Below are 17077 nucleotides of genomic sequence, written 5' to 3'. Positions count from 1 at the left end.
GTTTAGCCACAAGCACTTCAGCATCTGTCCATTCTGCTTACCATCTATGGAACCATCTATGGCAGCAACTATATCACCATCAAAGGCAGCAACTATATCACCATCTATGGCAGCAACTATATCACCATCTATGGCAGCATCTATGGCACCATCTATGGAACCATCTATGGTTCTATGGAACATTTTTCCCTGTACAGCTTTTTCCCTGGCATGCTGAAGCACAACACAACATGTTGGACAGTCAATCAGTTCAGGAAATCATTTAACTACATGATATGCTGTGGTACTGAAATACAGCAAATTGTCAAGGTTTTGATTTCATCTGTCCCTATTAGCTCCCTTGGAAAGTATTTTGTGCATTTACTGTGCTAAAGAAAACTGCAAAAAAAATAGTCTGACCTTCCTAGCCACCGTTGGCCCTCCCTGTGTTAACCCTGCCGTGTCTGTGTTTCTGTCAGGAAGGCCCAGGAGCAGGATAAGAAGGTGGTGGTAGCTGGATGTGTTCCCCAGGCCCAGCCCAGGATGGACTACCTTAAAGGACTCAGCATCATCGGGGTAAGTCTCCTCCTCTCCTCCCTGTGTTGCCATCTCTCCCTTGTGGTATGTATGTGTGGTGGAGGGTGTTTTGATGGCAAAACAGAAGTTCTGTCCTACATCGTTGGACTCCACATTAGACTATAGACCACAGTTGGGCTCAATTCCAGTCGATTCAGGAATTGAGTTGCATCCCTATTAGGAAATTGATTCATTTCCAATTCAACTGACGAGTTGAAATGGAATGGATACCAATTCTGCTCTAGACAGCTGACTGAAAGACCTCTAAGGTCTGTTATTGCTCTAAGGTCTGTTATTGAATGTCCTTTAACATCTACTGTCTACTCCAGTATTTACTCTGCCAACCGTGTTTTCTACTATGAGTGATTTATAAACATGACCTAACAAGGTCTTAATATTTGAAGAAGTGAGTCAGTTTGTTAGGTGTGACTGCTTCTGTGTTCCTAAGAGTCTTTCTCATATTGATATTGGTTGGACTACAGTCAGTCAGGCACGCAGGCAAGCAATAAGGTCTGTTGACTAATAATAAGTGACTGAGATGGAACAGGTGCTGGATGGCAGTTAACTAGACCACGCCTTCTTTCAGTTACACCAGTCATCTTATGCAAATGTTCCAGTTTGTTTTACATATTCTAGAAATCCACCAACGAAGTTGACATTCCTGAGGTTATGGAACTTTCAAGGATAACTAAGGTTGCTTCCCAAATAGCACCCTATTCCCTATACAGTGCATGACTTTTGACCAGGGCACATAGGGCTCTGGTCAAAAGTAGTGCACTATATAGGGAGTAGGGTGCCATTTGGGGGACACACTTAAGGCTACATGGAAAATAGAATAATCAATGTGTAATGTAATCTACACACATCGAAAGTCCCACAGCAATGAATTCACCAGCTGTTTTCTTTAAACCTGGGAGTTGACATGAATGGGATTGTATATTGAATTTAAATGCATTATTCATGATATAGGGTGTTTAACATAACACAGGACATTGATGTTTATTAAGGGGACATACAGCCAGGCACAATAGTGAGTATAGAAATGACCTTAGTGATAATATCCACGTATTGATTTCATTTGAAAGAGTCATACAAGCAGACATAATCCATCAAAGTTCATGATTCTGAGAATTCAGGGAGTAGCCCTTCTTTAAAATGGACGCTTGATGAAAAGATAACTTTGCTCTTTTGAAAGGCTCGATTATGTTTGGAATATTTATATTGTTGGCATTGGTCTCTGGGGGAATATTTAATGTGATTTCAATGTTTGTTTCGACTCTGTTGTTTATCTGATGCAATTTCACTTAAGCCCTTGATACAATGACAAACAAGGCTTACATATCTTAGATTTACCCACAACAACCCTCACTGAGTGGATTCAGTTCAGTCAGTCATTTCCCTAAACATAAAATACAACTACAGTTAATGAGCATGAGATCCTCAGATAGACACGCTAGGCTGTTTTCTGCCTCTACCTCACTGCCTTTATTTTCCCTACTGCAGAACTCAAACGGTTCTACTAGATAGGCCTATGCTGCGATCTGCTTCTCCCTGCCGTTGCCTAGGCCCCTAATGCAACACTCAAACAATTGTACTTAGACTTCTATCCCATGAAGGCATTTGATCCCCATGGTTTCGACCGGCCCTCAGAAAACCACCAGGAGTTCTCTTGTCTCTTCCATTTCAAATAGAAAACCTTCCCTGGACTCCATAAAGTATTTTCCTCTTAAAAGTATTTCTACCCACCGACAGCAGAAATAGATCCTAGTGCCTAGTCTCTCTCTCTCTCTCTCTCTCTCTCTCTCTCTCTCTCTCTCTCTCTCTCTCTCTCTCTCTCTCTCGGTTTATCCACCCAGGTGTGCTTTACTACTGAGAGAAATTAAAGATAAATGTCATATCAGCAGAGCTAGCGATCACTGAGCGACGGGGCAGCGATAGAGGAGAGCAGCAGCTTCTAAAGAAACTCTGGCCCAGCGGGCCTTCTCTCTCTCCTCTCTACTCTTTGCTTTCTCTGCTTTTAAATTAAGTTAAAAGAGGTCTGCAGACTGTTAAGTACAGTCTTCCTGAAAAGACTATTGATCATAGCGGGCGGCAAGGCAGCAGTGGATGAGAGACGCAGTGAGCGGGGTTAGCGTTAGTGCTTGCTGTTCATCTTTATGGGGGATGAGAGTCAGTGAGAGGGGTTAGCCTTAGCGCTAGGTATTCATCTTTATGGGGGATGAGAGTCAGTGAGAGGGGTTAGCCTTAGCGCTAGCTGTTCATCTTTATGGGGGATGAGAGTCAGTGAGAGGGGTTAGCCTTAGCGCTAGCTGTTCATCTTTATGGGGGATGAGAGTCAGTGAGAGGGGTTAGCCTTAGCGCTAGGTGTTCATCTCTAATGGGGGATCAGAGACTGTGAGAGGGGTTACCACTAGCTGTTAATCTCTATGAGGGATGAGAGACAGAGGTGTTAGTAGGGTTGCAAAATTCAGGTATTTTTGTTCCAGGTTTTTCAGAAATTATGGATGGAAGATTCCCGGAATCACAAGGGAATAAGCAGGAAATCCAAATTTCTGGAAAACTTGGGAATTTTATAAAATGTACCGGAATTTTACAACCCCAGGTGTTAGCGTAACGCTAGCGGTTCATCTTTATGCGGGATGAGAGGTACGGTGAGGGAAAAAAGTATTTGATCCCCTGCTAATTTTGTACGTTTGCCCACTGACAAAGAAATGATCAGTCTATAATTTTTATGGTAGGTTTATTTGAACAGTGAGAGAGAGAATAACAACAAAAAAATCCAGAAAAACACATGTCAAAAATGTTATAAATTGATTAGCATTTTAATGTATTTGACCCCCTCTCAATCAGAAAGATTTCTGGCTCCCAGGTGTCTTTTATACAGGTAACGAGCTGAGATTAGGAGCACACTCTTAAAGGGAGAGCTCCTAATCTCAGCTTGTTACCTGTATAAAAGACACCTGTCCACAGAAGCAATCAATCAATCAGATTCCAAACTCTCCACCATGGCCAAGACCAAAGAGCTCTCCAAGGATGTCAGGGACAAGATTGTAGACCTAAACAAGGCTGAAATGGGCTACAAGACCATCGCCAAGCAGCTTGGTGAGAAGGTGACAACAGTTGGTGCGATTATTCGCAAATGGAAGAAACACAAAAGAACTGAACTCCCTCAGCCTGGGGCTCCATGCAAGATCTCACCTTGTGGAGTTGCAATAATCATGAGAACGGTGAGGAATCAGCCCAGAACTACACGGGAGGATCTTGTCAATGATCTCAAGGCAGCTGGGACCATAGTCACCAAGAAAACAATTGGTAACACACTACGCCGTGAAGGACTGAAATCCTGCAGCGCCAGCAAGGTCCCCCTGCTCAAGAAAGCACATATACAGGCCTGTCTGAATGATTCAGAGGAGAACTGGGTGAAAGTGTTGTGGTCAGATGAGACCAAAATCGAGCTCTTTGGCATCAACTCAACTCGCTGTGTTTGGAGGAGGAGGAATGCTGCGGTGGAAACATTATGCTTTGGGGGTGTTTTTCTGATGAACTTCACCGCATCAAAGGGACGATGGACGGGGCCATGTACCGTCAAATCTTGGGTGAGATCCTCCTTCCCTCAGCCAGGGCATTGGAAATGGGTCGTGGATGGGTATTCCAGCATGACAATGACCCAAAACACACGGCCAAGGCAACAAAGGAGTGGCTCAAGAAGAAGCACATTAAGGTCCTGGAGTGGCCTAGCCAGTCTCCAGACCTTAATCCCATAGAAAATCTGTGGAGGGAGCTGATGGTTCGAGTTGACAAACGTCAGCCTCGAAACCTTAATGACTTGGAGAAGATCTGCAAAGAGAAGTGGGACAAAATCCCTCCTGAGATGTGTGCAAACCTGGTGGCCAACTACAAGAAACGTCTGACCTCTGTGATTGCCAACAAGGGTTTTGCCACCAAGTACTAAGTCATGTTTTGCAGAGGGGTCAAATACTTATTTCCCTCATTAAAATGCAAATCAATTTATAACATTTTTGACATGCGTTTTTCTGGATTTTTTTGTTGTTATTCTGTCTCTCACTGTTCAAATAAACCTACCATTAAAATTATAGACTGATCATATCTTTGTCAGTGGGCAAACGTACAAAATCAACAGGGGATCAAATACTTTTTTCCCTCACTGTATTGGGGTTAGCGCTACCTGTTAGTTTCTCATCTCCTGGCACAGCGTGTCGGCCGCAGGAGCATTGGAGGGTCCAAATGGCAGCTGCCCCCTGCTGTCACTGAGCTGTACCCGCTCCTCTGCTCTCTCTAGTCCACACACGTATGGATGGACTGCCCGCAGACGCACACCTCACACAGTCACAGGCAGAGACAATTTGCCCTGACCCCAGCATGGTAGCTAGCTTATAGTAATGAGAGAGTAGGGGGTTTGGGAGGGAAGGACTGGGGGGGGGTTCCTGCTTTCTAGATCAAAGGTGGCACTATCCATCGATCCCTCCCAGGTCCCTAAACAGATGTGGCTTTATGAGGAAAACCAAATGGATGATCTGAGTTTCATCTCTTTAAATGGACACTAATGTTATCATTTCCCGCATTTATGTACTAAATCTACAATCTACATTTACATTATTATACTTATCAATACATTTGTCAGACGTGCCCATTGCACGTCCCATGGTCCTAAAAGTATGTTTTGCTAAACAGTTGAAAGAAATCCCCTCTCCCTCATCTCATTGTTTCCACTCAGCTCCACTGGGAGTAATGTGGTGGTTTCTATGTCCTTTGGCCTGTATAGCAGTACAGCAGGTTTTAAAGTGGAGCCACCCAAAGGGTAGCAGTGCATCCTGCTCCGATGGGCTCGGCCTACACACACACACACACTCTCCCGCTCCCTCTCCCTCCCTCCCCTCTCCCCTCTCTCTGCTGGTCTCAGCCCCTTCTGCCTCTCTCCCGCTGCTCAGAGTGGACACAGATTGCTGTCCCATTAGGACCAAATAGATTTTTTTTTTTCCATGCTTATCATGCATATAACTGCTGCCAGACGGGAGAGGCCTTGGTTGTGTCCCAAATGCCACCCTGTTCCCTATTGTTCTAGGGTCTGTTATTGTTCTATAAAGGGAATAGGGTGTCATTTGGGATAGGGGATGGGGGGTGGGGGGTAGCGCTTGTTTATCCCGTCCTCCAGGCGGTACCCACTGCCCTGCTGCACTCGGCCCAGGGACGGGGATGGGTAATGGGGCTCCAGGCCCGGCGAGGCCTGGGGGTGGGCCCTGGACGGGAGTGGAGGCCTGCTAGCCCCAACTATTTAACTGTGGGTTGCAGCAGGGCACAGTTGATGCACATTTCCTTTAATAGATCAGATTTTACAATCTCTGGTTCCCCAGGCAGAAATAACACAGAGGAGAAGGGGAAACCACAGGAGAGGAAAAACGGATGAGATAAAAATGAATGGTTAGATTGGCTCATGCAGAAATAACACAGCAGAGGAGAGGAGAGGGGGAAACAGAGGGTGGAAAGGGAACAAAACGGACCAGGAAATAGGGCTGCGTAAAAGCTTCTCTCTCTCTTTCGCTGCGTCGTTTTCAGTCCATACCCTTGATTCTCCTGTTTATCAATAGAAGATTGAATCACCACAGAGCTGTGATTTGTTGTTGGATGTCGTTTTAGCTCTGTGTCACATTGTGTTTCTGTTTTACTGTTTCAGACACAGTGTTTTTACGCTGTTGTTTTATTTAATGTGGTTTGGGGTTGATGGCGTTTCCTGCAGTTAGGAGTTAAATGTAATACAGCGCTTGGCAAGGCCAACAGTGTCTAAATGAGGTGTGTGCATGTGCATAGAATGAGAAGCTGGGTTTACCCTGCAGTTATTCAAATGGAATGTTTCAAATCGCTGTTTGGTTGTGGCTCCCTAGTTGGAGTGTAAAATACAGGGTAAGCATTGTCTGTTAATGTAAAGGAGAACGGGAGCTTTGATCTCCTTATGTACTTCATTATTTTATGACAGGACAGTAGGACGTGTCAGAGGAAACAGAGTCAGGAGACCGGTTAGTAGAGAGAGGAAACTGATAGTCAGGAGACAGGTTAGTAGAGAGAGGAAACTGATAGTCAGGAGACAGGTTAGTAGAGAGAGGAAACTGATAGTCAGGAGACAGGTTAGTAGAGAGAGGAAACTGATAGTCAGGAGACAGGTTAGTAGAGAGAGGAAACGGATAGTCAGGAGACAGGTTAGTAGAGAGAGGAATCTGAGTCAGGAGACAGGTTAGTAGAGAGAGGAAACGGATAGTCAGGAGACAGGTTAGTAGAGAGAGGAAACGGATAGTCAGGAGACAGGTAAGTAGAGAGAGGAAACTGAGTCAGGAGACAGGTTAGTAGAGAGAGGAAACGGATAGTCAGGAGACCGGTTAGTAGAGAGAGGAAACTGAGTCAGGAGACAGGTTAGTAGAGAGAGGAAACTGATAGTCAGGAGACCGGTTAATAGAGAGAGGAAACCGAGTCAGGAGACAGGTTAGTAGAGAGAGGAAACGGATAGTCAGGAGACAGGTTAGTAGAGAGAGGAAACTGAGTCGGGAGACCGGTTAGTAGAGAGAGGAAACTGAGTCGGGAGACAGGTTAGTAGAGAGAGGAAACGGATAGTCAGGAGACAGGTAAGTAGAGAGAGGAAACTGAGTCGGGAGACAGGTTAGTAGAGAGAGGAAACTGAGTCGGGAGACAGGTTAGTAGAGAGAGGAAACTGATAGTCAGGAGACAGGTTAGTAGAGAGAGGAAACTGATAGTCAGGAGACAGGTTAGTAGAGAGAGGAAACTGATAGTCAGGAGACCGGTTAATAGAGAGAGGAAACCGAGTCAGGAGACAGGTTAGTAGAGAGAGGAAACGGATAGTCAGGAGACAGGTTAGTAGAGAGAGGAAACTGAGTCGGGAGACCGGTTAGTAGAGAGAGGAAACTGAGTCGGGAGACAGGTTAGTAGAGAGAGGAAACGGATAGTCAGGAGACAGGTAAGTAGAGAGAGGAAACTGAGTCGGGAGACAGGTTAGTAGAGAGAGGAAACTGAGTCGGGAGACAGGTTAGTAGAGAGAGGAAACTGATAGTCAGGAGACAGGTTAGTAGAGAGAGGAAACTGATAGTCAGGAGACAGGTTAGTAGAGAGAGGAAACTGATAGTCAGGAGACCGGTTAGTAGAGAGAGGAAACTGATAGTCAGGAGACAGGTTAGTAGAGAGAGGAAACCGAGTCAGGAGACATGTTAGTAGAGAGAGGAAACGGATAGTCAGGAGAGAGGTTAGTAGAGAGAGGAAACGGATAGTCAGGAGACAGGTTAGTAGAGAGAGGAAACTGAGTCAGGAGACAGGTTAGTAGAGAGAGGAAACGGATAGTCAGGAGACCGGTTAGTAGAGAGAGGAAACTGAGTCAGGAGACAGGTTAGTAGAGAGAGGAAACGGATAGTCAAGAGACAGGTTAGTAGAGAGAGGAAACTGATAGTCAGGAGACAGGTTAGTAGAGAGAGGAAACAGATAGTCAGGAGACAGGTTAGTAGAGAGAGGAAACGGATAGTCAGGAGACCGGTTAGTAGAGAGAGGAAACTGAGTCAGGAGACAGGTTAGTAGAGAGAGGAAACGGATAGTCAAGAGACAGGTTAGTAGAGAGAGGAAACTGATAGTCAGGAGACAGGTTAGTAGAGAGAGGAAACGGATAGTCAGGAGACAGGTTAGTAGAGAGAGGAAACCGAGTCAGGAGACAGGTTAGTAGAGAGAGGAAACTGAGTCGGGAGACCGGTTAGTAGAGAGGGGAAACTGAGTCGGGAGACAGGTTAGTAGAGAGAGGTAACGGATAGTCAGGAGACAGGTTAGTAGAGAGAGGAAACCGAGTCAGGAGACATGTTAGTAGAGAGAGGAAACGGATAGTCAGGAGACAGGTTAGTAGAGAGAGGAAACGGATAGTCAGGAGACAGGTTAGTAGAGAGAGGAAATGGATAGTCAGGAGACAGGTTAGTAGAGAGAGGAAACGGATAGTCAGGAGAGAGGTTAGTAGAGAGAGGAAATGGATAGTCAGTTTCCTCTCTCTACTAACCTGTCTCCTGACTATCAGTTTCCTCTCTCTACTAACCTGTCTCCCGACACCTTTAAACTCAATTCCTTCGACCTCATGGCTTGGTTTTTGCTCAGACATGCACTGTCAACTGTGGGACCTTTATAAATCATGTCCAATCAATGTAATTTACCACAGGTGGACTCCAATCAAGTTATAGAAACATCTCAAGTATGATAGATGGAAATAGGATGCACCTGAGATCAATTTCGAGTCTCATAGCAAAGGGTCTGAATACTTATGTAAATAAGGTATTTCTGTTTTGTATTTTTTATAAATTTGCGGACAAATTCTAAAAACCTGTTTTTCGCTTTGTCATTATGGGGTATTGTGTAGATTGATGAGACATGTTTTATTTAATCAATTTTAGAGTAAGGCTGTAACGTAGCAGAATGTGGAAAAAGGAAAGGGGTCTGAATGCTTTGCTTTCCGAAGGCACTGTATGTGGTCCGGATTTGACAGTGTTGTCACTCAGCCAGACTCCTCCGGCATAAGCATACTTTTTTTCTGTGGAGCTGTCAGTTACTTAGCCTAGCAGTGTCAGTTAGCCTAGCAGTGTCAGTTAGCCTAGCAGTGTCAGTTAGCCTAGCAGTGTCAGTTAGCCTAGCAGTGTCAGTTAGCCTAGCAGTGTCAGTTAGCCTAGCAGTGTCAGTTAGCCTAGCGGTGAGCATGACCGAGAGAGTCGGGTGAAGAGGGAGGCACCCTGGGAGGTGACATAGAGAAACAACATACCCCCCTGGAGTTAACCTTCAGGTGAACCCTGCCTTACCTTTGACCTTTAAACTCAAACCTTCAGACATATCTGATGAAAACAGCTCTGACTGAATAGTCTGTGACATAACCTATCTACCGTTACAGATCAACTAGTCATTTAGAGGGACTAGATGGTTATCTGGAGGGACTGGATAGAGAGTTACAGTTGAAGTCAGAAGTTTACATACACCTTAGCCAAATACATTTAAACTCAGTTTTTCACAATTCCTGACATTTAATCCTAGTAACAATTCCCTGTCTTAGGTCAGTTAGGATCACCACTTTATTTTAAGAATGTGAAATGTCAGAATAATAGTACAGAAAGTGATTTATTTCAGCTTTTATTTATTTCATCACATTCCCAGTGGGTCAGAAGTTTACATACACTCAATTAGTATTTGGTAGCATTGCCTTTAAATTGTTTAACTTGGGTCAAACGTTTCGGGTAGCCTTCCACAAGCTTCCCACAATAAGTTGGGTGAATTTTGGCCCATTCCTCCTGACAGAGCTGGGGTAACTGAGTCAGGTTTGTAGGCCTCGTTGCTCGTACACGCCTTTTCAGTTCTGCCCACAAATGTTCTATAGGATTGAGGTCAGGGCTTTGTGATGGCCACTCCAATACCTTGACTTTGTTGTTTTTAAGCCATTTTGCCACAACTTTGGAAGTATGCTTGGGGTCATTGTCCATTTGGAAGACCCATTTGCGACCAAGCTTTAACTTCCTGACTGATGTCTTGAGATGTTGCTTCAATATATCCACATAATTTTCCTTCCTCATGATGCCATCTATTTTGTGAAGTGCACAAGTCACTCCTGCAGCAAAGCACACCCACAGCATGATGCTGCCACCCCCGTGCTTCATGGTTGGGATGGTGTTCTTCGGCTTGCAAGCGACCCCCTTTTCCCTCCAAACATAACGATGGTCATTATGGCCAAACAGTTCTATTTTTGTTACATCAGACCAGAGGACATTTCTCCAAAAAGTACGATCTTTGTCCCCATGTGCAGTTGCAAACTGTAGTCTGGCTTTTTTATGGCAGTTTTGGAGCAGTGATTTCTTTCTTTCTGAGCGGCCTTTCAGGTTATGTCAATATAGGACTCGTTTTACTGTGGATATAGATATTTTTGTACCTGTTTCCTCCAGCATCTTCACAAGGTCCTTTGCTGTTGTTCTGGGATTGATTTGCACTTTTCGCACCAAAGTACGTTAATATCTAGGAGACAGAACGCGTCTCCTTCCTGAGCAGTATGACGGCTGCGTGGTCCCATGGTGTTTATACTTGTACTATTGTTTGTACAGATGAACGTGGTACCTTCAGGCATTTGGAAATTGCTCCCAAGAATTAACCAGACTTGTGGAGGTCTACAATTTTTTTTCTGAGTTCTTGGCTGATTACTTTTGATTTTCCCATGATGTCAAGCAAAGAGGCACTGAGTTTGAAGGTAGGCCTCGAAATACATCCACAGGTACACCTCCAATTGACTCAAATGATGTCAATTAGCCTATCAGAAGCTTCTAAAGCCATGACATCATTTTCTGGAATTTTCCATGCTGTTTAAAGGCACAGTCAACTTAGTGTATGTAACCCACTGGAACTGTGATACAGTGAATTATAAGTGAAATAATCTGTCTGTAAACAATTGTTGGAAAAATTACTTGTGTCATGCACAAAGTAGATGTCCTAACCGACTTGCCAAAACTATAGTTTGTTAACAAGAAATTTGTGGAGTGGTTGAAAAACGAGTTTTATTTACTCCAATCTAAGTGTATGTAAACTTCCGACTTCAACTGTATCTGTAGAGACTAGATGTGGAGTTATCTGGATGGACTAGATAGTTATCTGGAGTTATATGGAGGGAAAAACCTAAAATCCCTTTACCAGTACACTCACACCACACAGCTCTGTGCTTAGTAAGATTCAGAGACATAACATGAAATATGGCTTCCTATATCAAACCATGAGCCTGTGCTTCATAGTAACAGCTTGACTGTAATAGGAAGTACTAGGAAGGATATTTACGCACAGGAGTAACGGCCGTTGGACCAAAGTGGTTATTGAAAATCTATTGATGTTTATCCTGTCTGTCTCGGTTGGGGCTGTGTGTAGGATCCAGGTTTTTTTCTTGATCGAAATGGTGCTTTGGTGGTGGGCATGGCCAATGGTGCAGTTGCTGACAGAAAATTTGATGCCCTCTTGTTGGTTGCAGTGACATTATTTTGCTGTTTTATAGCTAATTTCCTACAATTCTACACATTTTGCCATGAGGCTGAGAGAAATGTTTCAGTTTTAAAGCAAATTTCCTGCAATTTGACAGATTTTGCAATGAAGCTGAAAGAAAAATGTGCAGTTAAAGCAAATTTCCTGCAATTCGACACATTTTGCAATGAAGCAGAGAGAAAAATGTGCAGTTTTAAAGCTAATTTCCTGCAATTCTACACATTTTGCAATGGCTTATGCTATTTGAGTGACTCAAACATAGTAACATAATTTATTTTTTTATTACTGTTTGGACATAGGCAGCTCGAAAAGAAAAAAATACCTAGGCGACCCGCCCAAGCCTTTTCTTTGCAGAAAAAACCCTGGGATCGCATTCATAAAACAGAAAGCCCCTGATAGGCCTCTATATGCTCTGTTTTAAAAAGAGGCAGCTTCAAATCAAATTGTCTTTGTCACATGTGCCGAATACAACAGGTGTAGACCTTACTGTGAAATGCTTACTTACAAGCCCTTAACCAACAATGCAGAGTTTACAAAAAAAGTAAGAACAATTTGCTAAATAAACTAAAGGATAAATAGTAACGCAATAAAATGACAATAACAAGGCTATATACAAGGAGTACCGCTACCAAGTCAATGTGCAGGGGTACGGGTAATATATACAGTGGGGAGAACAATTATTTGATACACTGCCGATTTTGCAGGTTTTCCTACTTACAAAGCATGTAGAGGTCTGTAAAAATCCAGAAAATCACATTGTATGATTTTTAAGTAATTCATTTGCATTTTATTGCATGACATAAGTATTTGATACATCAGAAAAGCAGAACTTAATATTTGGTACAGAAACCTTTGTTTGCAATTACAGAGATCATACGTTTCCTGTAGGTCTTGACCAGGTTTGCACACACTGCAGCAGGGATTTTGGCCCACTCCTCCTCCATACAGACCTTCTCCAGATCCTTCAGGTTTCGGGGCTGTCGCTGGGCAATACGGACTTTCAGCTCCCTCCAAAGATGTTCTATTGGGTTCAGGTCTGGAGACTGGCTAGGCCACTCCAGGACCTTGAGATGCTTCTTACGGAGCCACTCCTTAGTTGCCCTGGCTGTGTGTTTCGGGTCGTTGTCATGCTGGAAGACCCAGCCACGACCCATCTTCAATGCTCTTACTGAGGGAAGGAGGTTGTTGGCCAAGATCTCGCGATACATGGCCCCATCCATCCTCCCCCTCAATACAGTGCAGTCGTCCTGTCCCCTTTGCAGAAAAGCATCCCCAAAGAATGATGTTTCCACCTCCATGCTTCACGGTTGGGATGGTGTTCTTGGGGTTGTACTCATCCTTCTTCTTCCTCCAAACACGGCGAGTGGAGTTTAGACCAAAAAGCTCTATTTTTGTCTCATCAGACCACATGACCTTCTCCCATTCCTCCTCTGGATCATCCAGATGGTCATTGGCAAACTTCAGACGGGCCTGGACATGCGCTGGCTTGAGCAGGGGGACCTTGTGTGCGCTGCAGGATTTTAATCCATGACGGCGTAGTGTGTTACTAATGGTTTTCTTTGAGACTGTGGTCCCAGCTCTCTTCAGGTCATTGACCAGGTCCTGCCGTGTAGTTCTGGGCTGATCCCTCACCTTCCTCATGATCATTGATGCCCCACGAGGTGAGATCTTGCATGGAGACCCAGACCGAGGGTGATTGACCGTCATCTTGAACTTCTTCCATTTTCTAATAATTGCGCCAACAGTTGTTGCCTTCTCACCAAGCTGCTTGCCTATTGTCCTGTAGCCCATCCCATCATTGTGCAGGTCTACACTTTTATCCCTGATGTCCTTACACAGCTCTCTGGTCTTGGCCATTGTGGAGAGGTTGGAGTCTGTTTGATTGAGTGTGTGGACAGGTGTCTTTTATACAGGTAATGAGTTCAAACAGGTGCAGTTAATACAGGTAATGAGTGGAGAACAGGAGGGCTTCTTAAAGAAAAACTAACAGGTCTGTGAGAGCCGGAATTCTTACTGGTTGGTAGGTGATCAAATACTTATGTCATGCAATAAAATGCAAATTAATTACTTAAAAATTATACAATGTGATTTTCTGTTTTAGATTCCGTCTTTCACAGTTGAAGTGTACCTATGATAAAAATTACAGACCTCTACATGCTTTGTAAGTAGGAAAACCTGCAAAATCGGCAGTGTATCAAATACTTGTTCTCCCCACTGTACGTGTAGGTAGAGTTAAAGTGACTATGCATAGATAATAAACAGAGAGTAGCAGCAGCGTATTTGAAGGAATATGAACGTGTGTGTGTGTGGCGTCAATGTTTGTGTGTGTCAGTGTAGTATATCTGAGTGTGTGTGGGTAGAGTCCAGTGAGTGAACATCGAGCCTGTGCAAGAGAGTCAGTGCAAAACATAATAATAAAATAAGAGGGTAAATGCAAATAGTCGGGTGGCCGTTTGATGAACTGGTCAGCAGTCTTCTGGCTTAGCGGTAGAAGCTGTTAAGGAGCGTTTTGTTCCCAGACTTGGCGCTCCGGTACCGCTTGCCGTGCTTAGAGAGATATCCCTGGCTATGTCGTCATCTGCCACTGTGTGTGTGTTATTCCTCTATCTTTCTATTATGTCATTATTTTTTTCTCTCTGCATTGTTGTGACCCATCAGTCAGCATTTCACTGTGACATATATGATTTGATTGTAGATTGTAGATTTGTGTGTTTTATCCACCATGTTCTCTCTGTCTCTGTCTCGCTCTCTCTCTGTGTGTGTTTTCCAACCCTGTCCTCTGTGTGTGTTCCAACCCTGTCCTCTGTGTGTTCCAACCCCGTCCTCTCTGTGTGTTCTAACCCCGTCCTCTCTGTGTGTTCTAACCCTGTCCTCTGTGTGTGTTCCAACCCCGTCCTCTGTGTGTGTTCCAACCCTGTCCTCTGTGTGTGTTCCAACCCCGTCCTCTGTGTGTGTTCCAACCCCGTCCTCTGTGTGTGTTCCAACCCCGTCCTCTGTGTGTGTTCCAACCCCGTCCTCTGTGTGTGTTCCAACCCCGTCCTCTGTGTGTGTTCCAACCCCGTCCTTTCTGTGTGTGTTCCAACCCCGTCCTTTCTGTGTGTGTTCCAACCCCGTCCTCTGTGTGTGTTCCAACCCCGTCCTCTGTGTGTGTTCCAACCCCGTCCTCTGTGTGTGTTCTAACCCCGTCCTCTGTGTGTGTTCTAACCCTGTCCTCTCTGTGTTCTAACTCCGTCCTCTCTGTGTTCTAACCCCGTCCTCTGTGTTTTCCAGGTTCAGCAGATTGACCGTGTGGTGGAGGTGGTGGACGAGGCTGTGAAAGGTGAGACACACACTAAAACCGTCACATAACCGTTGTGTGTTTACAGGATTTCTTATCATACATATTATTATGTCATATATGTTTTCATTATATTATACTCTTTAGTCTTATACCACAGTGTTTTATGTGGGCATTATCTGACCTTGTTTGTGGAAAAGCTTTACAATAACCAGCAGTTCAATTGAAGAAACATTAACATCAGAGCCATGCCGCTATAGAACGAGCCGTCCTTCAGTCTAGGACATTTATCTGTTTCTGATAGCAATAAATTGTCAAATTTCCCTTCCCAATGTCAGACATTCATCAATGTAAAACGCCTGGGCTTGATTTATTTCATTCTGTTTTCATCCTTACCCGACGCTCAGCGGCTTAGCATCTGACAAAGAGAGGGATAAATAATAATTGCCACAGTGTGATGTGTGTGTGCGTGTGTGTGTCTGCACCCATCTGTGTGTGTGTGTGTGTGTGTGTGTGTGTGCCTGTGTGTGTGATGTCTGGACAGGAGCTGTTATCCGTCTCTTCTCTCTTCTTGCCCTTTTACTCACTTTCATTTCTTCCTTTCCTCCATTACCTTTTTCTTCTTCAATTTTCCTCTTTTCATGAATATGTCGTCTGGAGCTTTGGTTTTCACTGTACCACTAGATGAACCAGGCTAGACTCTGGCTGTACCACTAGATGAACCAGGCTAGACTCTGGCTGTACCACTAGATGAACCAGGCTAGACTCCATCTTATTCAGGAACACATCTTTCTCAGAAATAATACAGGTGTAGCATTGAGCTTACAGTCCTGGGTTAAATGGAAGTTAAATGGAAGCTTACATTCTTGGTTTAAATGGAAGCTTACATTCCTGGGTTAAATTGAAGTTTACAGTCCTGGGTTAAATGGAAGTTTACAGTCCTGGGTTAAATGGAAGTTTACAGTCCTGGGTTAAATGGAAGCTTACAGTCCTGGATTAAATGGAAGTTTACAGTCCTGGATTAAATGGAAGTTAAATGGAAGCTTGCAGTCCTGGGTTAAATGGAAGCTTACAGTCCTGGGTTAAATGGAAGCGTACAGTCCTGGGTTAATTGGAAGCTTATAGTCCTGGGTTAAATGTAAGTTAAATGGAGCTTACTGGTTCGAATACCAGAGCTGGCAAGGTGGAAAAAATCTGCCGTTCTGCCCTTGCGCAAGGCAGTTAACCCCAAACAATAACTGCTCCCTGTGCGGCGATGACGTGGACGTCGATTAAGGCAGCCCCCCGCACCTCTCTGCGTTAAATGCCTAAGACACAATTGGGTTGATTGTATTCAGTTGTGCAACTGATTAGGTATCCCTTTTCCGCTTTCGACACCTTGTAGAGTCCATGCCCTGATGAGCTGAGGCTGTTCTAAGGTCATAAGGGGGGTGAGGGTGGGTGCAACTCAATATTAGGAAGGTGTTCCTAATGTTTTGTACACATTGTATGTCAAATATATGAAAATTGGGCTTAATTCAAGATGCAAGCAAAGATCAAGTATTTTAAATAATCTGACATGTTTGACCCTGTACAAGGGAGGGAAAGTGACTGAGAGAGAAGGAGAGTGGAGGAGAGAGGGAGGGAGTATATGAGGGAGGGAGAGAGTGGAGGGGAGAGACAGAGTGGAGGGGAGACGATGCGAGAGAGAGAGTGTAGGAGAGACGATGCGAGAGAGGGTGGAGGAGAGATGATGCGAGAGAGTGGAGGAGAGACGGAGAGAGAGAGAGTTTTGAGGAGAGACAGAGAGTGGTGGAGAGAGTGGAGGAGAGACGGAGAGAGAGAGAGTTTTGAGGAGAGACAGAGAGTGGTGGAGAGATGGAGGGAGAGTGGAGGAGAGACGGAGAGAGAGAGTGAAGGAGAGACTGAGAGGGAGAGAGTGGAGAGACTGAGATGGAGAGAGAGTGGAGGAGAAACGACGAGAGTGGAGGAGAGACGGCGAGAGAGAGAGTGGAGGAGAGACGGAGAAAGAGAGTGGAGGAGAGACGGGGAGAGACGGAGAGAGAGTGGAGGAGGGACGGGGAGAGAGAGAGTGGAGGAGAGACGGAGAGAGATTGTATGTCAGAGATGGTAAAGTCTCCTTGGGGCCACGTTCAGCAAGACATGAGTGTTGAAGTCGTCCCTCTTCCCGCTGCCTAATGGCAGTCTGGGTAATTGAGGTTT

At 44.6% G+C, this 17077-nt stretch overlaps 1 protein-coding gene across 2 annotated transcripts in view; it reads left to right on the top strand.

The window, feature by feature from the left end:
- cdkal1 (CDK5 regulatory subunit associated protein 1-like 1) overlaps positions 1-17077 on the top strand; it is a 649501-nt gene that overhangs the window by 164817 nt on the left and 467607 nt on the right. For both annotated transcript variants that reach the window (XM_045226277.1, XM_045226278.1), the window contains exons 5-6: positions 459-555; positions 14869-14917. In XM_045226277.1, the coding sequence (XP_045082212.1) occupies positions 459-555; positions 14869-14917 (146 nt within the window). The remainder of the gene's footprint in view (positions 1-458; positions 556-14868; positions 14918-17077) is intronic.

The sequence above is a fragment of the Coregonus clupeaformis genome, chromosome 17 (genome assembly GCF_020615455.1).
Source record: "Coregonus clupeaformis isolate EN_2021a chromosome 17, ASM2061545v1, whole genome shotgun sequence".
Taxonomy (NCBI): domain Eukaryota; kingdom Metazoa; phylum Chordata; class Actinopteri; order Salmoniformes; family Salmonidae; genus Coregonus; species Coregonus clupeaformis.
Note: the sequence above shows the minus strand (reverse complement) of the source record. Positions and strands in the feature narration are given on the sequence as shown.